This window comes from Cyprinus carpio, chromosome B13 (genome assembly GCF_018340385.1).
Source record: "Cyprinus carpio isolate SPL01 chromosome B13, ASM1834038v1, whole genome shotgun sequence".
NCBI classification, from domain to species: domain Eukaryota; kingdom Metazoa; phylum Chordata; class Actinopteri; order Cypriniformes; family Cyprinidae; genus Cyprinus; species Cyprinus carpio.
Genome location: NC_056609.1, coordinates 4195055 through 4219194, shown reverse-complemented (window position 1 = coordinate 4219194; position 24140 = coordinate 4195055). Strand labels below are relative to the sequence as shown.

Below are 24140 nucleotides of genomic sequence, written 5' to 3'. Positions count from 1 at the left end.
TTAACACTCATTAGACTGACTTTTCTTCATTAGATGTGTTTTCTGATAAATAGAAAACAGTCTTTTGCAGTGGACTTGGAGCTTTGTAACCTTGCAGATCTTTTTTTTATTTATGCTCAAACAGCAACATTACACACTAACTAAAGCTGAATGAGTAATAAAGCTAAAACTTCAAACAAAACCACAACATGAGGAATACTAGAGACAAGAGGAAAGCAAACATGAGGCAGTCCATTTAAATGTAGAAAGAAACAAGAACAGACAAAGTACTGAAAAACCAAAGGGTATAAATATAAAAGAACACGAGGAGCTAAACTGGGCACGAAAACAAAAGCAACAAACAACAGCAGCTGAACAGACCACAAACTAGAAACCTTTATAAAAGAAAAGAATGGCACAAGTATAGGAAGAACAGGCAACTCTCACAATTTCTTTCATATATAGTATATACATTATGCAAAGCATGCATCTGCATATCCGAATGACCTTCTACATTTGCTAAACTCTGCATATAGTTTATGTATGCACATGTATGCTACGTTAACTTGGCTGGGGTTGAACAGGGACATCATCCCTCCACGTGGAGATGTTTTAATCTGACAGGGCTCGTTTTACCGCCTCACACCTCTCTGCTAAGAGCTTGTGCTGTCAGCAAGCCTCAGTGTCACTGTTGCTTCTTCACAGAGCTGCAGGCCTGAATGTCAAGCCGGCATGAACTCCACAGGTTTGCATAAAACCTGATGATCATGTCATCCAGCATGAATTGACAATCATCCAGAGCATCTTTGGAAATCTGTACAAAGGTGTTCATATGATCGGTGCTGCAAATGTGCTTGCAAACATTATTGTGTTATAACTTCTGTAATAGCATGCTTTCCGTTCCTTGCTCGGTTCATTTTGTCCATTGTTTCATAAACAGGCTTATCAGTGGCGGCTGAGCAAACATCAGAGTCTGTGTACAGCGCTGAGGAAAAGTGGAAACCTACTTAAGCTTTGCGCCTTGGGTTGTCTGTAAAGACCCTGTTTGCTTTTCTAATGGAGTGTGTTCTTGTGCTGGTCAGGTGTTGCCTCTGTGATAGCGTGAGTACCGCGAGCAGACAGAGAACAGTGAGGCACCATTACCGTGTCTGCTAATGTAATTTGGAGGTGGAAAAGAACATCAGCCCTTCACAAACACAAACACACGCACACACACATGGCTCTGGTGATTTGTAGTGCTGCAGTGAAGATGATCATCATTGGCTCTGACCCAAACCGCAGGTCAGATGTCTGACTTTGTAGTTGATTTCTCTCATTAACCTGAGCATTAGTTCATCGTCTTGTTTTCAGTAACACAAGCAAATGATCAAATCGGGAAACATGTTTCATAATTGATGAACCTTGTAACATTGACCCTATTGAACTGAACTGAATTGAGCTCAATAATGACACTGCTGTCTTCTGATTTAAGTTTTTATAATTGATGAAACGTTGACCATGCTATTGAATTAAACTGTATCAAGACTGAATTAAACTGAGTTGAATAAAGGCTCTGTTGCCTTATTGGAGCTGCTTTGCAGCTGAAATTTGTTTCATAACTGAAAAAAAAGAGAATACATTAATTTAAGCTATTTTCCTGTTTATTAGCTACTGTGAAGCTGCTTTGAATCAATCTGCATCATAAAGTGCTATAGAAGTAAATGTGCCTTGAATTCTGTGCATAATATAAGTGATGTTTATGATGAATAATGAAAACAAAACAAACAAAAATCATTTTTGCAGTATTGTGAAATCAATTTTAGTGAATTTTACTTCTGCTTTAAAAAGCATTATTTTTATTTTTAGATTAAAATGTTACAATGTTAGAATGTAATATGATTTTTAACATTTTTACCTTTTTGAACATAATATATAGCATAACCTGGTTACATTCACTATATGCCTTTACTATAAACATTGTTTCTTTGGACAACATTTGGCAGGATGTAAAATAACATTTTAGAATAAATACAATAAAAATAACCTAAATAAAAAAAAAAAAAAATTTTCATCCAAATAGAAAAAAGTGTCCAAAATCTTGAGATACTGTATATTGCAATTCAGCCAAAAAAATACAGAGATGTCATTTTTAGGCAATATTGCTCAGCCCTAACATAACATGTATATATAAAAAAATAAAATCTATATTTTTAATAAGAATATTTCCAATACAGATCCATCACTGAAAAAAATAAAAATAAAAAAAAAACATTTTCACTATATTGCTAGTAAATTTCACAAATAATTACAAAGAACCAGCAAGTAACTCATTGGAAAAGTTTAGAAGTAGAAATACTGAAAGTGTATTTTCTTGTAATACCTACCCCAATAATCTTTGTTTTACTCATAACTTATAAAAATCTTTTTTTTTTTTTTTTTTTTTTTTTTTACAGTATTTCTGAAATGCCTTGCCCCATAGACTTTATTTGTGACTCCATTTCTGTAAACATGAGTAAACAGGATTTATTGAAATGGTTCTGCATGTGAGTGGAGCCTTGGGTGCTGTTATATTAAGGTGCTGTTATTTTGGCAAGCATCTTATCATGCACCTAACAGGATATTACAGTTTTGTTTTGTCCTGTTTTAATCTGACTGCTGGATGAGATTATTTTCCTGGAGCATAATTTCAGATGTCAGCTTGATCTTGACGGAGTGAGCCTGTCCCTGTGCTCACATATTACCTACTTTTAGGAGTCATTTTCACAGAGCGGCCCTAATGTGTCGTATTCTTTCATCCGTGTACAACACAGATGGAGCTGGAAGGACGCTTCGCCTTTGAGTCGATCCAGCCGTGCTGCAGCACTGCACTGACACACTGATGTTTTTCAAACTCAAAACCTAAAACAAGGAAATACTGAAACAATTAAAGGGGCCAAAGGCAACACTGTGTCTAGGATCCATCCCCCCACTCTCCCCAGTCTACAGTTTTTATAATCTTGGTTGTTTTAAAAAGCTTTATTCTGATTGCCTTGTTTTTCAAAACAATGTTCTTTGATTAGTATAACTTTTATTTCCCTAAAATATTGTTTCCTGTGAAACTCCAGCTGACTCTGAATCACACACGTCCCTCTCTGTCCATCAGCAGTTCATTCTTTCGAGCCACAAGTGCTAAAGAAAACAAGTGCATGCTGGGAATTAGTCTGATTATTCATTACTCACCATTTCTGTTTCCTTTTCATCAATTATCCTAAATTCACACACAGAGCTATGCCAAGAAAAACAACGGGACTCTTTTCTTGGATTTTTTCCTTTTCTTTCTTTCTTTCTTTCTTTCTTTCTTTCTTTCTTGTACACAACTATATTTATTTAAATTAGTTTATCAAACTAATCAACTGAAATATACTTCGTAACTGAAGGCTAACACAATTTAAACATTAAAGCTTATTTTCAAGTAAAACAATATTTTGTGTTTATTTCAATTTTAAGGCCATGTGTGCACCAAAACATTTCTAGACAACTGAAAATGCCACGTGCTTGAATGAAAGCACCTAGCTGTGTGTGCACTTCGGAGGCATAGCCTCTAGAAAAAAGCAACATATTTAAAATACATTTATTTTATGTTAAGTATAGGCTAGTTCAAATCTACAGTATTAACATGTTTACTGACATATCACTCGAGACCTACTGATATATATATATATATATATATATATATATATATATATATATATATATATATATATATATATATATATATATATATATATATATATATATATAATTGTAATTCAACTTTATTTGGAGCACTACTTTTATATTATTAATATTAAGCCTAAATTGTGTTTTAATGTCACTATTGATGAGGATTGTATGATCTTTGAATAATACCAGTCTTTAAATGCAAGATATTTAAAGTGTACCTGAAGTATACTGCAATAGATCCACTTCAGTATATCTTTAGTTGGACTTCAGCACTACTTCTGCACAATTTAAGTACATTAAGTAGAAAATTAGTCGCTCCAATTTAGCAGACTTGAAGTATACCAGTTTAGTGTACTAAAAGTACAATTGCAGGGTATTTTTTATTAAGTACATAAATATGTAAATGTATTTGTATCATACTTAACATGAAATAAATATTATATATTAATACAGATGTCACAGTTGTCATGTGGTACAGACGTGACACATGGAGAGCAGCAGTATGTTCGGCGGCTGAATTCATAATGCTGTTGTTTCAGTCCAGGCAGGCGTGATATATTTTAGAGACGTGTGAGTGTCCTCACACCCAGACAACACAGAATGTGCCCTAAACACGCAGCAAATCACTGACTTAGCAATGCGAGAGACTCATCTGTCATCCCATCACAAAACACAAGAGGAAAATATAAATAGCTTTGGCATGGTGGTAGGACAATTTAGTTTCCTGAGAGAGGGAAGCGAGACGGATGGATTTAATTTAATCTACCTCAGCCAGTGTTGTGTCACATGACAAATCGTCAGTCACGTCTGCCGTCACAAACTCAGTTGAACAGGTCTTCTGCAGTCTTCTGGAGGTGATATGCTCCAGGTACCAAACCCAGAGGAGCCACGCAACGCTGACTGACAGCTGTGCTGTTAGAAAAGACATACAATGTTAACTGTGCGGTGGATGAACACAGAATAACTGCATGATTATACTGAGCTTTTGATTTTCAAGAACAAGGAATAATTGGATCTTCTTTAGCTCCACTTGTAACCCTCCCATTACATTTAGTTTGACCTGGAAGAGCTACATTTTTAGTACTAGAACAAGAAATGGGTTAAGACCAAATAAACATCAATTGTTTCATTTTTAAGTATTTCTGTGAGATTTTTGTGCATTGTATGAAAGAAAGAAAAAAATACCCCCCCCCCCAACCACCCCCCCCCCCACTCTATTTTGCTTTATTCTTTTTATCTCAGGAATACTTTTGTACTGTATTTTCCATATCTCACAAATACTTTTAGCACTGACTTTTGATGGTAAACATGAATATGCAAAATAAATAAATAAATATAAATAAATAAAATAAAATACTACAGACAGACAAGTGGAGAATTTTTACTCACCCTATTTTTACTGCCACCTACACTGCAATCACAAAAATTCAAAATCATTCATACCATTAAATACCATGAAATTTCCCAAATAAAATCAAAAAAAATTAAAATCTAAAAATTTGAAAACATTCCAGAGTAACATTTGGCTGTTTTGTTAGGAAAAAAGAATATGCAGGTTTAATAAATGTGACTTTTTTCGAGCAGTCATGAGATATAAGTTCAAAGAGTAAAATCCTGTTGATATTGCTAATTCTCATATGTTCCTATACATTTTCAAATAGAGTTTCTCATGAATATTTGAAAAAGAAGAAAAAAAAATCGTGCATCACAGTGTTGCATTACACTGTTATTTACTTGGCAGTCTATGGGACAGTCACAGGCCTCCCGGTTTTCATCCAAAATATCTTAAATTGTGTTCCGAATACGAACTAAGCTTTAAAGGGTTTGGAACGACATGGGGGTAAGTGAATAATGACAAAATTTTCATTTTGGGGTGGAGTATCCCTTTAATCTACCATTCAGAGTCAAAGAAAGAAGTCTATGGAACCGCAGGAGAAAATACAAGCCTCAGTCTTTCCAGACGTTAAAGTCATGATTGTTTCCCAGGCAACACACAGTGATTATGCTTTTCATGAGTTTTTATTTAGATGCTGTTTGGCGATGTTGCTGTACATCTGACACTGGGCGTCTTTGGCTGAGGAAAGATTTATATAAAAGCAAAGATACTAGGCTCTGTAGGACGAAGACTGCTCAGTGAAACCATCAGATCAATATGTTGTTATGTTCAGAAGGTCAGAGTGAGCAGGTGAATGAGTCTGATAGAGTGAAAGGTCAGTGCTCTTCCGCTTCACTTCCAGATCTGTCAGACCGCAGCAGTTTCTTGTGATCATGACTGATTCCTGCAGCTGTTTGCAAGCTTTCCCAGGCTTTCCACTGTCAGTGCCATGTCAATATCAACCAGAAATCAACAGAATAAAATAAACTATAATTTACTTAAAGGATTTTACTTGAAATCTACTTAAGGGCAATTAAAAGGTTATAATTTTTGTTTATGCATGGCAATATTGTTTATATTTTGTGACAAGTCTAGTACTGCCCCCGACTAAAGATTCTAGTAGTCAACTAAACAGGGACTTAATTGCACATTTATATTAATTTAATTAAACATATACGGGGAGTGGGGAACTAAACCATAATGAGGCTTTAATATAGCCAATGCACGCTCAAGTAAAGCTTGCCACAAAACACCGGCAAAAGCAATGGCTATGTGTTGGGGAAAAATAGCAAGTAGATATATTAATAGTTCATTAATAAACTGGTGTTTTTTCAGTCAGTGTATCAGATGCAGAGAGGAAGTTAACAACGCTGACTCGCAGCTCTGCAGTAAAGTTACATGCCTCTAGAGAGAGATGTTCCTTATGCGGATTACATAATCAGAGTTTCTGTTTTCCATTTGAATTGGTTCATTTTAAAGTAGACATTTCAAGCTTTCTGTAGATATATTTCTTATGGTTTTGCAGTGCTTAAGTTTTGTTCTGCGCTCCAGTTTACAGAGACAGAGAAAGCACATCCTGTTATCATTATTGTGATGTTTTTAGCAGCTGTTTGGACTCTCATTCTGACGGCACCTATTCACTGCAGAGCATCCATTGCTGAGACACTGATGCAATGCTGCATTTCTACAAATCGGATGAAGAAACAAACTCAGGATGGCCTGAGGGTGAGCATTTTTTTTTTTATTAATAATTTTTATATTATTACAATTAAATATGCATGGCTTTTTTGAGTTCTCATGCTGGATTATTAATGGATTATTAAACAGAATTTCTGCAGATAGCCCTATTTTTTCACTCTTCATAAACAAAGACAGAGGAGCTCAAACAGTACAGATGATTCTCTCTCTGCTGTAAATTGCTGGTGTGTGAGGATTTGTTCAATTGCATTCAAACACGCTCATCAAGATTACAGCTCCGCCTTCCAGAGTGATTTACAGTCGTAGTCGCTCCTACTGTTGTTGTAATGTGAGGACACATGCATGATTTACCAACATAATATCTGGAGCAGCGGTAATGAACTGGAGTATATGCAGTGAGAATGTGAATGAGATGGGATCATTAGCAGAAAGACTCCTCATGCACTAAACAATCAATAAACAGGCAGGTATGAGACCACTTTCACATTCATGCACAACACATATGTTGATTCTGAGACAATAAAGTCACTAAAAAGATTGCACTGCATGAAAACGGTGTTCAATCTTTGTGTCATATTAGCACGAGTAGATATTATTTGACATTGCAAGCAAAAACTATTCATCTGTGAAAGATGAGCTTTGATTGAGCACCTTGTCTGAGCATCTTAAATTGTTGCAAAAATTTGTCTATTTGTAAGGAAAAGTTGTTGTTTTTGTTTTTGCACCATTTTTAATCACCATGAAAACTTCAAACACATAACAAATTAAATCAATAGTAAGAGGCAAAGCTTTCCTTCCTCCTAATGTGCAAGCTTGACAATGTCTTATTTCTTTCCTGTTGGGTTCCTGATTAGCAATTTCATGGTTCCCCAAAAAATTGCCCAATATTTAAACTAATCTCCCAGAATTGTTTTAACATTTTAAATGTGAAAAAAACTAACCAATTACCATACAAAACACAAAGAAAATATATAAAAATTAAAATTGTGAAAAATGCTAATTCATGACCAGTGAATACATAATGCAAATATATATAAATGAATATTTCTGTTAAGCATTGTTGGTTTTCATACATTCCTGTCTTTTATAGTTTTAGGATAATTTCCCAAACTAGATAAATAAATAAATAAATAAATAAAAATAATTGACATTGCCAAAAAAAAAAAAAAAAAAAAAACAACACTCAAATATGTACTCAAATTGTGTGTTTGGACAAATAATTAAAACATAGAAAACAAATAAAGGCAATATCGTCATCACTACCTCATCACAGACCTTCTGCTCGACAGTCGTCCTCCAGCACGAGGCCGAACACACGCTGATCTTCACACCAGAGCCCATTCAGAGCCGCAGACACAAAAGGTCACTTAGAATAGAAACCCCAATAAAGAATGACTATTGAAATGACATGCAGCCCACAGAAGACGAGTCATCTCTCGTCTGTAGCACTCTCTTATGCACACCGTAGTGTTCAGATGAGCAGCAGATGACAGCTCAGTAAACAACATCTGTTTGTACACGCATCCCTCCCTGACCTTGTGTTTGGGTTCTAATTGGTGTTAGTTATGGCCTTCGACGCTGAATAAATAACAGTGGAGTCAGTCAGCGAGGATGATGGAGGTTTGGCCCCTCATTGCCTTCATTTGCTCTGAATGAAGGAGTGTTTGTATTTGCATGTAACAAAGAAGACAAACCAGCATATAGGCTACCGGCATTATGTCAACATGAGCACGTTCCTAGTAATTATTCATAATTCATCTGTGCGCATCATTCCAAAGAAAACACATGCTTCTTGGAAATCTTTTGTCAAAATGTAGGCTAATAACTTGCTCCCCTGCCCAAAATACATTTATGAAGACATTACACTGATTTTAACAGACCACTGTTTATTTGTTTATTTATGCCACTGTTTGGAAGAGCCCCTTTTCCATTTTTATTTTTTATTTCTGCTGCCTACTCCTCCATAGACTGCAGACTAGGTTTTGAGACAGTCGTATAATACACATTAAGAAAGCACTGGAGTGTGACAGTAAGGATGCAACTACCACTCATTACAAAGTGCCTGGTAATGGCACACTTATTTGATATATAGTATAGGTTCAGCTAATATTGAATTAGTAGTTGAATTTCCTGACTGGCTGTATAGGCTACTAGTCCCTCAGTTTGTAAGGATATGCAGTGGTTACACAATAATCCAGCTTGCAATGGAATCAATGTTACACTACACATTATTTTACAGACATCCCCCTCTGCAGAAATGATTTCAGGAGATGAAATAGATGCACAAACAACCCCCTGTAGTGTAGTGTGACAAAATAATAGGAAATCTGAATGCAAGCGGTCACAGGAGACACATTTGAAAAACCTCTAATGTGTCTTGTCTTAAGATTTGTAATCAGATCACCAAAAACACATCTTAAAACCAGGTAGAAACAGGGATTCTCTCTCACACGCTCCATTGCCAGGATATTGCATACAATACTGTATGTGGGATACTCCTGGAATTATTGGGAGAGGTGGGATGTCTGTTACCCTCAGATCAAATATGGCACATTATCAGGAGACACATGAGATCCATACATAGCTGGGTCTCAGCTAACAGGGAATGTGCTCGTTCTGGCAAATGTTTCTCAAAGCTAAGAACAAACGTTCGCTCAGAGTATATGGTCTTTAAAAAAGTTATCAAAATGTTAGCACACAATCATTAAATATACATTGTTCATTGAATTTTTCCTGAAACATTTTAGTTGCATTTTAGCCTATGCTTTTCAAACGTTACGTATGGTTTCAGATGGTTCAGAGAACAAGTGTTTACAAAATTGATTTTTATTTTTTTATTTTCTAACATTAACTTAATAGAAAAAACGTTTATTATTATTATTTTTAACTGGACGGTTTGACTTAAATGTAATGAGAAAAGTAGCATATTTTTGGAATGGGAAGTTTGGACTGGAGCTATTTTAAGTGTGTAGCTAGTTATAAATGATGATCATAGACTAACGAAGGTAACGCAGCAAATTGAGAAACAAATCCATCACGAAACTACAATTTCTTCAGTCTGGAAGCACACACTTTTGTACTGTGAAACGAGCTAATAAGCGCTTTATAGACTGAGGACGAGTAATAATAATAATCGCGCGCACCAGAGAGGATGGAGGAATTCTCCAGGGTGCTGAAGTAGGCTACACTACTTCATGCACACTACCGAGGGAGGGAGAGAGGCGATCAGCCACACCCGCTTCAGCTTATTGGGCATCTTTCCGTGGAACGTCACATGCAAAAGAGCCGATGAATTATAGATTAAAAGGAGGCAGAACATGCAGATTGGGTCCCACACACAAACACGCTCCGACTGCCCTCGCCTCATCCACCGATGACTGAGGAGATGCGTCCTGACGAGCCCTGCTGAAGAGCTCCAGCGTTCATCTGCGTTCGACAGCGTTCACTCACTAACAGCGCGGCGAGGACACCACGATGCTGGGATTCTGGAGAGATGGGACAGCGCTGGCTCTCATCCTGCTCAGTGCTCTGGTGCTCATAGCTGCAGCGGGCGAGGAGCTCATCTTCAGCGATCATTTTCTGGTCCAGCTGCACGAGGGGACGAACGAAGATGCTCATCAACTTGCCCTGGAGCACGGCTTTGGGAGCGCAAGGAAGGTATAGCAGTGCGCACAGCAGACTGTGCCACTTTGATGCATGCATGCATGTTTGTTTTTAGACATTTATAATTATGCAATCACGCATGAAAAACTGAGTACAAGGTGTTCTCTTGTGGACGAAAAAAATTAAATAAAAAAAACAACTCGATTGAAGTGCTGCGTTCTTTCAGCAAAATGCAAGCTCAGAAGTTAAAAGCCTGGCGAATAAAATTGTTCCTATGTTACAGTACATCAATTTAAAAGCCATGCCTAATTTATTGTTTTTTAATGGTCATATGGATCATTAGGCTTTCCTACAGAAATCTTAAAGGAAAGTGTACAGGATCCAATACTAGAACTGCCAAATCCTTCAGGGATGAATAAGAACACTTACAAATAAAATCATTATTATTATAATAATAAATGTGAAAACCAGTGGGATTTTGATCTCATAAGAATCCAAAAAATGTCGTGCTGTAAGATGATTTGACTAGTGTGGAACTAGAGATTGGAGATCTACAGATATTCTGGTAATTTATGAAAACAGTTGGCTATTATTAGGATGTGCATGTTTAAAAGTCAACACAAATGAATCTCAGTTTCTTGTTTGGAGTGCAGTAGAAATATAAAAACAAAACATTAGCCCCTCAGTACTGCAGAAAATAGCAGAATATTATTCTTTTCGGTTGCATAAGTGTTGTGAGCAGATAGTAAACATCGCAGTGTTTATTTATTCCATCTCATGAAGGGCTGTTTATCATCGAACAGAGGACTTGATTAGCCTGAACAAATCAGCCTCGTCACATGTCAAAGCATGTCTGCTGCAGCTCTCACTGGAGTGGAACAGAGCCTGACCCAGTATCATGGCTTAATGCATGTGTTGGTTTTTTGAGAGGGATTTTGTTCTCCTAATTCACACCCGCTCTGTCTGAGCCAGTGCGCTTCCCTTGATTTATGCAATTCTCTGCTTTCTTTGCTCAATTAAGACTCACCTTAATAAACACTGAGCTCTGTTAGCTGTACTGGACAGTCTGCAGCGTTTCGCTCGCATTATGTGACTTCAGTTCCTCAATCACAATTCACTGTCAGTGCCTTTTATTCAGGGATTCTTCTTTTCTTTACCATTGCACATTTACAATGACAGCCTGGTGGTGAAATGACTTTGTCCTCCTGAAGTAGAGGAATAATTAGGAATAAATGAAAATAGCCTATATAAAACCAAAAGGTCAATGAAAAGAGCTAATACTTTATAGAAACTACAATTATAGTTTAATCTACAGCAAGATGAAAAATACAATACAGCTGCCAAAATATGGTTAATATGTAATGGTTTCAGTCATTCAGAGCTGATTTTACATTCAGAAGGATGTAAGTGGATGATTTGATTTGTGGTATACTCTGCACTCAGACTGCACTATTTCTACTTCAGTATTTCAAGTTATGTAATGTATTATAGTGTAGTACAATATCTGCTCGCTTAATCTTGGACTTTATTAACTTCAAATATATGAACTGATGGTTTTGAAGTTTGAATACAATGTATTATATTTAGTTGGTTTCAGACCAGGTTTTGTAGAGCCGATGATGTTCTTGTCTAATATTCAAACCATGTCAGTTAATCATGTAATACACATCAAAATGATCATCTCTAGGGGGTATAAGTATTTTGACCCATAAATACTTAGCTTTAATCTTATATTACACTGTAAAAAAAATGTGTTATCTGTGTTTAATGTATAAGCTATCTGCTTATGATATGAAATTATGATAACAATATTACACATAATACTCACTCAAAAACATAAAATAGCACTTAATTTCAATATTCACTCTCCATATCCAGCTATATGCAATGCATGCTGGGAACTAACAATCACTGCCAAAATTAAACTGCATAATGGAGCAGTTTGATCAGGTTCCCAATTCAAGCCTCAAAGATTCGGAAAACATACCTCTTGGTTTTATTAGTGAAATATTTTCTATACAACGCTGAAACACAATTTCTTTAATAAAATATACACCATATTTATTTTAATGAAAATGACAAGACCCAGGATTAATTTTTTTACAGTGTACACTTGAATATTTGCGTACACAAACAATTTCAGCATGTTCTTTGGACACATTTTCATGCTGAGGAGTGTTTTAGTACATTAAAGAGTTCCCTTAAGTTTATGAATTCACAGCGGGATGAAATATTGACATATAGCCTTTTTTGACCTTCAAAAACATTATCAGTCATACTTGGGAAAACATGCCTCTGTTGGGTTTCCATAATCATATTCCACACTTCTTAAGAGGCAAAACTGCTATTCTAATGCAGGTCTGTTTAATTGCAGCTTCCTTTTGGCGAAGGACTTTTTCATTTCTACCCGCGGGAAGTCCCTAAAACCAGGAGGAAACGCAGCCTGCAGCAGCACCGGCGCCTGGCGGAGGATCACCGGGTAAGACCAGAACCCCACGTGTGTTTGTTCCCATAGAAACTAGCCCAGGCGCATCTGATGCCAGAGCTGCTGCTTGTACAAGTTTAAGGCTAACATGTTAGTCACAGAACTCTGTCTCGTAGCTTGGCTTGATGGTATTTTGAGTGGATTATCTTGAGTGGTATTCTGTCAGGTGTTATGACACTATGCAGTTTGAATGAGCTTACATTATTATTTATGACAATCTCACATACAGCACGGCCTCTTTTACATTATTAAATGTACAGCATACGATTTGCATAATGTATGTATTCACATCAGAAAAGATGAATAGAGCTCAAAAAAGTTGATCAAAGTATTTAATTTTGGGACATAAATCGGGTCCTGCATATTCTTACCAACAGCTGCCATCTCTGACAGGAGGAGATGTGTTTGCTTTGTTTTTATGTTAAGATGTTCACAAACTGAAAAAAAGTGTATAGACTGGAACCAATAAGTGCTGGTTATTTCACAGACACAAATAATGAAATCCATGTACACAGCTGTGCTCCTGGAAGTCCCCCACTACACTTAAACACAGTTCTGGTTTCCGATCTGTCTAGAGCTCAGACTACTTGTTCATAAAAATAAATGAACCATAGATGGATTTTCGGGACAGAAAATGGGAAGATTTCAGTCGGTAAGATTTAAGCCTATAATCAACCTCCATAATCCTGTGAGTGGCTACAGCAGCGATTTGCACTCACATGAGAGGCTCTGTTCACTTTCTGCACTTTTAATAACGAAACAGCTATTAATGTTCAGTTGTGGTCTTCAGTCGGGCTTGAAGAGCTGAATTATTTATTAGTCCGTTCATCAGGGCCGAGTGTGTTAACTCATCCGGCGGAACAAAATGTTTCCAATCCATCAAAGCCCTCTTTCATCGACATACTGAGCATCATTTGCACAGATCTTCAAAACATCAGGATGCATTAAATGAAGTTGTGATGACTAGTTGACTGATTCACATAAACGTAGTCATTTTAAAAGAAGTCCGTCAGAGGACCCAGTGTACAGTGTTAATATGAAGGAATATTCCATATTGATTTTTCACAGGTGTCTTACCTGTATTATGAATTATGCATTGTGTTGTGCTTTAGAATGAAAGGAAATATCTGTAAACTTTTGTTTAATCTGTAAAAACCTTTTCTTCTTACAATATGCATAATCTGACATGTTAAATGAGGAAAAAAAGGCATTATCAGGAATTTGTGGATGAAATCAAGCACCGCCTCCAGCTACCTGACTAAAGCCCAGATTACTGCTCATTTCCTGAGGGATAAAATCAAGTCCGGCCCTGCATTATCATCCCCCAAAATACATCACGTCATGGGAGCGAAATGTCATAAAATCAGTGTTCAACAAGATAGAAAATGGTCTCCAAATAACTAATGCTTCTATAATTATACATGCATGTAAAAAATACCATTATTCCATCGATTGTACGAGTGATGTCTGATAACTTCCCCGATCTGAGTTTGGATTCAATTAAAGGCTGTTCCAGCGACCAGGGTAATAAATTCAGAAGTGTCAGACCTATCACATTCAATCCATTCATCATCTCGACAAACGGCACGGGAATCTCATTAACAGACTGTGATGTGCTTTGGCTCGCCGGTTCTCACTAAAACCTTCAAATGGACATCGGGTCATGGACAGCAGGAAAAAAAAAACATGGCAAATGCAAATAATAGTAAAGTATAACTCACTGTGTGTTCATTCAAACACAACAATTTGACTCAAAAACTCATGTACTCATCTGTACTCAGCCATGAACAAAACCACACAAAGTACAGGAAAAGATGAGCCAAACTATATTCAGCACAGGTTCAGATACAAAGGGAAAAAACACTTGTGTAGGTTTGTTCGTGGCATGTGATTTGCGATGCTTTGTTGCAACAATCTTCGAGCCTATGTGCATTTCAGTCTGAAATGATTAAATTCCAATGTTTGACTTTAAGAACATTTTTGTTTCACTTTGATAAATGTTGGTTCTCCAGGAAGCAAATCCTGGAGAAGTAGAAGCAGTGCTTTACCTCAACAGCTTCAGACGCTCGTTCATACTCACACAAACAGCCTTCGGTTTGACCCCGGAAGACCCTTCAGAATCAGTGCTTACGGATGAAGGGGAGGTTTCTCCATCGCCACAGTCATCTCAGCTCAAGTGTTGTCACAGAGCGCGGCGTATTGATCGGTTTCTTGTTTTTGTGCTCTGCTCATTCACACGCTCCTCTCTGGCTGTTTACACTGAGACTCTGCTAATGTTTGCTTTGCTCTTCATTTGGACAGTCTCTCCCCTTCTGTCCCGTAACGGCGTTCTTCATTATGCTGCTGAACGTCTCCCTGAAGTCAACGTGACTGTCCACGATCTGTTTTACTTCCATATTTCTGAATCACGTTCTTAAAATGTATTGAAGGACTATACAGATGATGCACTACTGAACTGTGCACAGTAAGTGCAGAAATGTGTGTCGAGGGTCATTTTTAATGCCATAACATTTTCTTCAATCTCATTTAGAGGTAAGCCATTGGCTCTTCACTTTGCTCGGGGTTTTGGTTTAATACACGAGAGTTACACCTGTACTTTACCTTTAAAGGCACTTTAAATAACACTTAAAATAAGATGGTGCTTTTGAGAACTTTATGGGCAAAATTATTGAAGACTTTTATGCACTTACTGTTGCTATCTTGGAAGCGCTTGTATTCCCTTTATGCAATGTGAATCTGGTACTTAATTTCTTCAACTTTAATTATAAACCACATGAAAAAATACTATAGTAATTTATAGTATAGTAACTTATAGGTGTTTTTGAACCATACTATAGGAAAGTGTATTATTCTGTATATATTGTAGTATTTGCAACACTTTGTTAATGAATGCTACAGCATAGTATGAACTATAACGAACTGATACATTGTAATAAATACTGTTGTATACTTCAGTTTTTACTACAGTAAATTGTAGTGTATTGTAGTATAATATACCCTATAGTTGTAGAAAACTTAGTACAGTATTGGGTAAAGTAATTTGTTTATATTACTATAGTTGTTATTTTACCACAGCAACTATAGAATTATCACAACAAATGAATTAAGTACTTTACTACAGTATGGTTCAAGAACACTATAGTATTCACTATAAATAACTATAGCTATATAACTATATAACACAATGCGACTGATTGCAGAATTGCTAAATGAAAAGCCATGTGTCCTTCAGTACTGATATAAGGTAGTGTAGAAATGGTTCTGCAAATGATGTGAATCTTTACAATAGACATAACCGACCCAAAAACCTATGAAGCCAATTTAATCCAGAGAACAGCACTTGTACCTGTCACTTTCCCTCCTTTCAGCTCAAATTCTTACAACTCAATTATCATGTCCTTGAACCCAGTGCCTGGCGGAGCTAGATTTCCCTCTTTTGCAGAAAGAAGCACATGATCTGATTCAGATAGACGTTTGCACAATGACCAGAATCTCATTTCACAAGTTAGTCATTTTTTTTTTTTTTTTTTTTGTTTCACGGTAATACTGTATATATCATGATACATATTTCTCCTATAGATTGAAGAAAACTGGTTTGTACCAGGGTTATTAAAAACTAAAAACTAAAACCATTAAAACCAGTTTTGTTACTCACAATAAATGTTAGCTGAAATAAATAAGTCTTTTATATTTTATTTTTTTATATTTTATTTCAGCTATATTTTATTTCATTTAAAAGGTTGCCTAGGAAACTAGCTGAAATAAATAAGTCTTTTATATTTTATTTTTTTATATTTTATTTCAGCTAGTTTCCTAGGCAACCTTTTAAATTTTTATTTAGTTTAACTTGATGTGTTAAAATTTGAGGTTTTACAAACTTTCACAGTAAAAAACTTACTTCATTAACTAATATAATGTTAATATACCAACCTATTAAAGGCCTAATATCTGTTTTATACACTGAAAACCATCAACATCAGGTGGTAATGAGAAACTTATCAAAGCTCATCACAAACAGCTCTTCCACGGGCTGAGAAAGTAAACACTAACATATAGAAGGTGTACACAAACACTAAACACCATCACGGTAGCACACATGATACTGAAATAATGCAATAAACATTCATTTAACAACATTAGATGTTAGATAAAACCCTCATGTACACAACTGTACACAACTTTCATTTTCTGAAACTTAAAGGGGTGGTGGGTTTTTTTTTTAGGCTTGATTATGTTTATGAGGTGCAGTTTAACATGGTAATGTTTCATTGTTTTTTTTTTTTTTTTTTTTTTTTTTTAAACCACATTATTTTTCACATAATTTACCTTTATTCTGCACTGCTCTGTCCCTTCTATAAACGCGCTGATGAGTTTCTGTTTTTATGAAGCCCCTCCCTCAGAAATAGGCGATGGGCTCTGATTGGTTAGCTGGTCCAGTGTGTTGTGATTGGCTAAAATGCCTGTAGTGTGCATCTAAATGCCCCGCCCCTCCCCTCAGAATGCACTCAGGTTGTATTGTAAACAATGACGTCCTCTATAATGCTCATCAGTTTGAGCCCGATTGAGACACAGAGGATATTAGTGAAGAGGATCGCGCAGAACCTGCGCAAGCACGGCTCTTAGTGGTATGTGTTTTGTTTTCTGTTGTCTCATTCTTTTAGATACGCTGTTATTTGTAAATGCTATTGTTTATGTTTGCTTTTAATATACTGTTTTATCCTGATTAAAGCTTTAAAACAGCAGAATACATGATTGCGTTGTAGCATTTTTGTAACAGTAAGAAGTGTTTGCCAGCAATTATTGCTCACAATGGCAACCGCATACGTGTCAATGTTTAGCTATGTGAAAAATATCTGTCTGTCTATACACATAAAGTGTATAATTGGAACACGGTTCATTGATGGAGCTGACGAGCTGATGATCAGGTGAGAGAGCGATGCAGAGCAGGGCGATGTGAGGAACAGGATTGAGAACTGCTGCTTTAGAACACTGATTTTGAAATTTGTGAATCCATTATTGTTAGAAGACAGAATCGCAATCATTGATATGAATATATATATATTTTTGGTGCACCCCTAGTTTTGACGGCATGGCAACAACTCTTCCTCTTCTCTAAAGCAGTCCAATGTTATCCAATGTGATGTCACAAACCCAGGAAGTAGCTCGTTGTAGTCCCTGCGAGCCGTTTTTGTAGGCATTAAACTGCCATCATTTTAAAAGACAATATCTCCATTTGCATTGAACTCACACCAACAAAACATTGCATATACTCAATAAGCAAAAACACAAACATAACAAACTAATTAACGTAAAAAAAGTAAAATCGCAATCAAGCACCCCTTTAATATGAATAAAACAGATCATGATTAATCAAACCCCTTCACTACCAAAGTTCCCGCTGACTTTACCTGTGATATATCACTGGCACGCTCAGCACGCCATCTAGTATCGTCAATAATCTAGGTGTTTTCTTAGACTTTTTTTCATATTTGTCTCATATGAACTCTCTCACAAAGTCAGCATTCTTTCGTTTACGATGACTTGTCCAGCTCTGTTCTTTCATTAGTGTCAAAGATGCAGAAACTCTCGTCCATGCTTTTGTTTCATCACATCTCGATTATTGTAATGCACTTTTCATTGGCTTACCTGTTACCTCCATTGCTGAATTACAGTATATTCAAAACCGAGCCACTTGTATCTTCATCCGCATCAAGCGTTTAGCCCATATAACCCCAATTGTAGCAGATTTGCATTGGTTACCTGTGGCCCATCGTATTAAGTTTAAAATTCTCCTACTTACTTTTAAAGCTTTGCAATTCAAAATAGGCACAGTTTTCCATTTTGCCCAGGATGCTTTATGTATCCTAGCATGACCCTTACCTGCAGAGACATCACACACAGGAGACAAACAGACTGAATGAGTCTGAGAGACCTCATCCATGATTTACTCTCACACTGGATCAATGGGGTCAGAGAACTCTGACCTCTCCTGCGGCTCCAGCTGCTGCCGTTCATTTGCACGACTGAGAGTTATCTACTATCTCACAGGAAGCTTTACGCATTTCATTGTTAGTGTTTTTGTTTTGGTAATGATATTTTAATGGATATAAAATTACAAATAGAAATTACAATAATTTGCCGCATATTGTGCTCAATGAACAGATTTATTCCAACACGAGTCGCAAAAATGATAAAATGCTACTACATAATTTGTGTCCTTATTTTTTTTGCTTTAAAACACTATTTTATTACACATTAGTTATGAGTATAGAAGTACGTTAAAACATGTTTCTTCCTTACGCTAGAAGATACAGTGTGTAAACGAAGGTTATATTTGGCCTCTGCGATGCTGTGCAGGAGTGACTGTGTATTATATATTTTTACGCACCTGGAATGCGGTATTGACCAATCAGAATGCTGTATGTTTCACAATAGGTTGGGAATCCCATCTGCTCACAGAAGTAATCAAAGCGTCGTCGGCTATCAGTGTTTTGAGCAGTAAAATGTTCTCTAATCTGTTTACACTTGGCGATGCAATCAAGATCAAAATGTAAATGAACAGTCAAAATGGCTGTGAAAATGAAAATTCTTGTTTGATGGCAGTATTTTGGTTTGTGCCGCCATCTTTGAATGCGAGTGCAGACTTTGATCTGTTATCTGGAGTGAGCACACATGCTAATGTGAGAGTGTCGTTGTCTGTGAGGAATGGCTGACGTCATGTTTACCGTGATGAGCTTCAGGGGCTTCTGCTGCTGCTGAGGTCAAAGGTCATGCTGTGAAGCTGCTTTAAAGGACAGCCATCCAGCCATGAGTAACCTGCACTCAGTGCTTTGCTCGGCTGATGAGACGTCATGGCTGATCACTAGCAGATGTTGTGTTTTGGATGCTGGCGTTCCCAGCAGGCTTTTCCACTAGACTGGGATCTGTAGGTCCTGCTTAATGAATTTTTTGCTCAAAAAAAAATGTATGCAAATGAATGCATATTTAATTAGACAATGCTTTACTTGCAATTTAAAATGTAAACATTCAACCGTAGAGGTATGATGATATTCAGTAGTTACAACTGCCTTAAACAAAATAGTCAAAAAATCAATGAATAAAAGGTGTGCCATCTTCCAACTGTACTTTGCTGCACGCTTAGTATGGTATTTGTTGACTGAAACATGGTATTTAAGCACAGATGTGTGAGTCAGCAAGGCTGAAATCCAATGAAAGTTGCCTTTGCTTTGTTTTTCAGGTGAAAAATGTGTTTCTTCAGGAGGGTTTTGGCCGTCAAAAGAGGGGTTACAGAGAAATCAGTAACATTGAAGTCAACATGAGTGACCCGCTTTTCACCAAGCAGTGGTATCTGGTAAGTAATTACAGCTCATAATGTCTTCATTTGATTTGACCTTCAACATTGGAAGCGATTGCATTGGATTAGCCAGGATCCCTGATACTCTTCATTTAAACCATTTTCCTCAATAGCTGTCATCATCAACACTGGTGCGTGAGCCAGCATCACATCACGCTGATATCTTCCTTATTTCTCCAGGGCTTATCGTGACAGGCATCCCTGTCTGTTTTGCCAGAGAGAACGGTCTTTAATTTAGTTTGTCAGCTATAAACGCCGCACAGCAGGGTTTCAGCGAAGTGTAATATCTGCGTGACATTTATTTTCCTTCCTGCGCCACCTCCCTCATAACATCTCATTTTCCACGCGGTGGATGCTCAGCTCGTGTGACGCTTTGGTGTTGTTTGATTAGATAAATACAGGCCAAGCGGACGGGACCCCAGGGCTGGATCTCAATGTGGCAGAAGCCTGGAACATGGGCTTCACCGGCAAAGGTGTGACCATCGCCATCATGGACGACGGTGCGTGAAATCTGTCTGCCAGAGAGCAGTTATTAACACTTAAAAGCTTGATAATGTGCAATAATGTAAACATTAAACGTCCAGTAATGTATCATTTTTCCATCACCTTGCAGGTATTGATTACCTACATCCAGATCTTGCCTCAAATTACGTAAGTGCTTTTTGTCTCCCTCATTTGATCCACGTGTTAAATATGATTTGAAGTAAACTTGTTGGATGGATAGACAGATATCCAGTGCTAGAGCAGGAAGGTATAATGTCAATCAGGTGCATTTTTAATTAATATGTGAATTATCCAAAAATAAGCATTGCCGCATGGTTATTTGATAGATAAGCCATTTTATTGAATGTTCAGCAAAATAACTGTTGGATATCTGATATTAATTGTATCCAAAGTAGAAGCATGGTGGCATGTCTGATTAGAAAAGGGGACAAACACCAGTCTCTCACTCTCTTTGCTGAACATTTCACATGACGGGATGGTCTTAAGTCATTAATGCATCCATTGAAAAGGATTCGAAGGTTGGGTGTGCATTCAATTAAAAGCTTGGAAGGAAGTGAGGTCTACTTATAGAGCCTGACCAAAGGAGTGTGGGTAATGTAGTGCATTAGATTACAGCAAGCGTAGTTTGCTTGGCATTGTGGAAGATGCAGTGCAAAAAGCAAAATGGGGGGGGGGGGGGGTACTGGTTTCACAACAATAACTTTTTTATCATATACGCAGTTAGCATGATATTTAATGACTCACATGGGTCTTGAGTTGTCCTCTCGCACATCTAGACCTTGGCTCGTGGCAGATTTTTGTTTAAGTTAAACAACATTAAACTGTTTAAGTTTAATGCTGAGCACTAAGCATGAGCTAAAATTTACATGCTGTGTGTGATTAAATATGCAGCTAATGGTGGCGTTATCTTCTCCTCTGAGATGGGAGTTTGTTGCACCTAGGCAATTAAAAGATGCTGCCACACATCAAAACATACATATAGCACATTTGTTTCCCTCTTTACTTCACCCTGTGTCTCTGAAAACATGCCTCTGTCAGTCAGCCATGACTTTTTATTGATGTGGACATGCTAAAATACTCTTACAGCGTTTTCTGCACTTATATTGAGGGCAGTGTCATGGCAAAAGCAGTAGTGTTTCAGTTATGATGTTTAGAGATGTTAGCTTGTTAGAATTGAATGAGATGAGAAAGAGTGATTCTGTGCCACAAAGTCTATAAATAGTTAATGTATGTTTCTTTTGTGTTGTCCTCAACGGCTGCACGCAACAACAAACATATGGCATGACCAGTGCAGTCCAATTCATGAACCACTGACTATTTGGAGTCTATATCTTTGCCCACCCGCCCAAACCCATTTTGACCCACACAATCAAATTCAAAACCGGCAACACTGACTCAGCCAATAGTGTGAGACTGGCCACGACTATATGTTTGCCTGACCAGTGAAAGATAGAGAGAGTGTTTGAAAACGTAAATTTAGCTGTTCTGTTTATGTAACAATAAACATGTTTCTGTGTAGATTTCTTGTTTAGTATATACAGTATTTACCGAGGAGGGCCTTCCAAACCACTGAAAGAAATCACGATGGAACCGAAATAAGAGTCGGAAGCAGAATTGCATCCTTGCAGAATATTTCACAAATGAAACGTGCTCGATATCTTCCAGTGAAATAGAGCCGTTATTGTTTTCAGACCCGCTGAGCTCTGTGAGCCGTAAGAGCACCACAGATGAGTTTTAACCCAAAAATAGCCTGTCTCCGGCTGCGGTGGGGGATGATGCTGACGTCTCCAGCAGTAACTCAGCATGTCCTCCCCTGCTACTGTTTTATTTAGCACCAATTCCTCCCAGACTTTCCTCGCCAGAACTGCAGTTTTTTATTTTTTTTTATTTTTTTTAGCAGAGCTATACTCGCAGAAAGACGGCATGTAAACGTTTGTTTTTAGTGTTTGCGTGTGGCTGAAGTGTGTGGGGTTAAAAATAGATTCAGGATAATTCACCTAATAAGGACTAATGTTGGGATGAGGAGTGAATTAGCATAATCGTTTGAAGGATTTTTTGACAGGGGACTGGATTTAATTCATCGCACGCTAACTGCAGTCTCCAGGCGGCAGCCAAACAGAGATTTGCCAAAGAACAGAGCGCTGCTTCTTTCAACATACGACTGCTTTCCTTGATGGTGTTCAGTCTCCATGGTGATTAAAATGCTGTCATACACACATGAGGTCCTCAGAGCGGTTTAAACTTTGACCTCACAGATATTTACCCTGCTACAGGAGGTTATAGGCCTCCACTTCCTTTTAATGGTTTATAAACTTCTGGAGAGTGATACAAGAGTCCATTTATTGGGTATCATTTTGAAGTGCTGAGTTATATTTTTCAGCCAAATAACCGCTGAAGATGTATGTGTGTAAACACTGCATATTCAGAATATCTATCTTTGGTGGCATTTGGAGGCGCTGATGCGTTTTCATGTTTTGGTCTTGCTCTCCATTAATGAACTCTCTTGGGCAGCAGAGAGCAGATGAACAGCTGGATGTGAATGTCGTGATTGCGTTGTGATGGATTACGGAGAAAGACACGCTGCTGTAAAGCGCAGCAAACCGAAGTGCCATTATTTCCTGTGCTCTGGCTGTGTGCAGGGGCTCTGGGGGCCGTTCGTTCGGGGACCGCTGGCCATTATCATGCTCTACTTTCTCTAGAAGAAATTGGCTTCTCTTTTTTTTTTTTTTTTTTTGATTCTGTGGCAGTGGCATTGCTGGCAGAGCTCTAATGTCTTGTGTTTTTCATTCAACAGGTCTCACAACCATAAAAATTCATATTTTAAACCATTTCAGCATTCTTTTTGCTATGTAGCGCAGAAGCAAAAACACTGGGAAAAAATCTGAAAATTAAAATAATTAGTATTTGTATTAATGATTAGAGTCCCAATGAGTTCTGTAGATCAGTTGTTGATCGGATAGAGACAGATCAGAAAACAAGCTTGCATTGGACTGTAAGAAAGAGGCGGAGTTTAAACAGACTAAATGGCAGAAGAAATCCGGCTAGGTGTGTGATATGTATCCTAATCGCTGTTTTACTGATGTGAACGCTTACATTTTCAAGTATGTTGCTCACTTTATAAAACACCACAAAACAAAAATCATGCCTTGACTTGATGTGGCATAGTAGAACATAGTTACTGTAGAATTAAATTCAATATATGGGGAAAAAAAATTAATAAATAAAAATAAATAAATCCCTATTTGAGTTTTTGTCATTTGATATGGAAGGATATTCTGGACTATTTACAAAAGGAATTGCAAATTGTATTTTCAGTTGTGTTTTCCATATATGGGCACATAAATTGTGACATAATCCAAACACAACTGCAAATCTTGCGGACTGGTTTTGGAGCAGTGGATCTCATTGTGAGGGTCCAGGATTCATGATCAGTATCGTCTCTAGACCGGCGGTATGAAATC

At 37.3% G+C, this 24140-nt stretch overlaps 1 protein-coding gene across 1 annotated transcript in view; it reads left to right on the top strand.

The window, feature by feature from the left end:
- Positions 1 to 9978: 9978 nt before the first annotated feature.
- LOC109100431 (neuroendocrine convertase 2-like) overlaps positions 9979 to 24140 on the top strand; it is a 55735-nt gene continuing 41573 nt past the window's right edge. Inside the window, exons 1-5 of the mRNA XM_042736297.1 lie at positions 9979 to 10390; positions 12711 to 12815; positions 20059 to 20172; positions 20567 to 20675; positions 20789 to 20826. Of these exons, the coding sequence (XP_042592231.1) occupies positions 10208 to 10390; positions 12711 to 12815; positions 20059 to 20172; positions 20567 to 20675; positions 20789 to 20826 (549 nt within the window). The 5' untranslated portion in view covers positions 9979 to 10207. The remainder of the gene's footprint in view (positions 10391 to 12710; positions 12816 to 20058; positions 20173 to 20566; positions 20676 to 20788; positions 20827 to 24140) is intronic.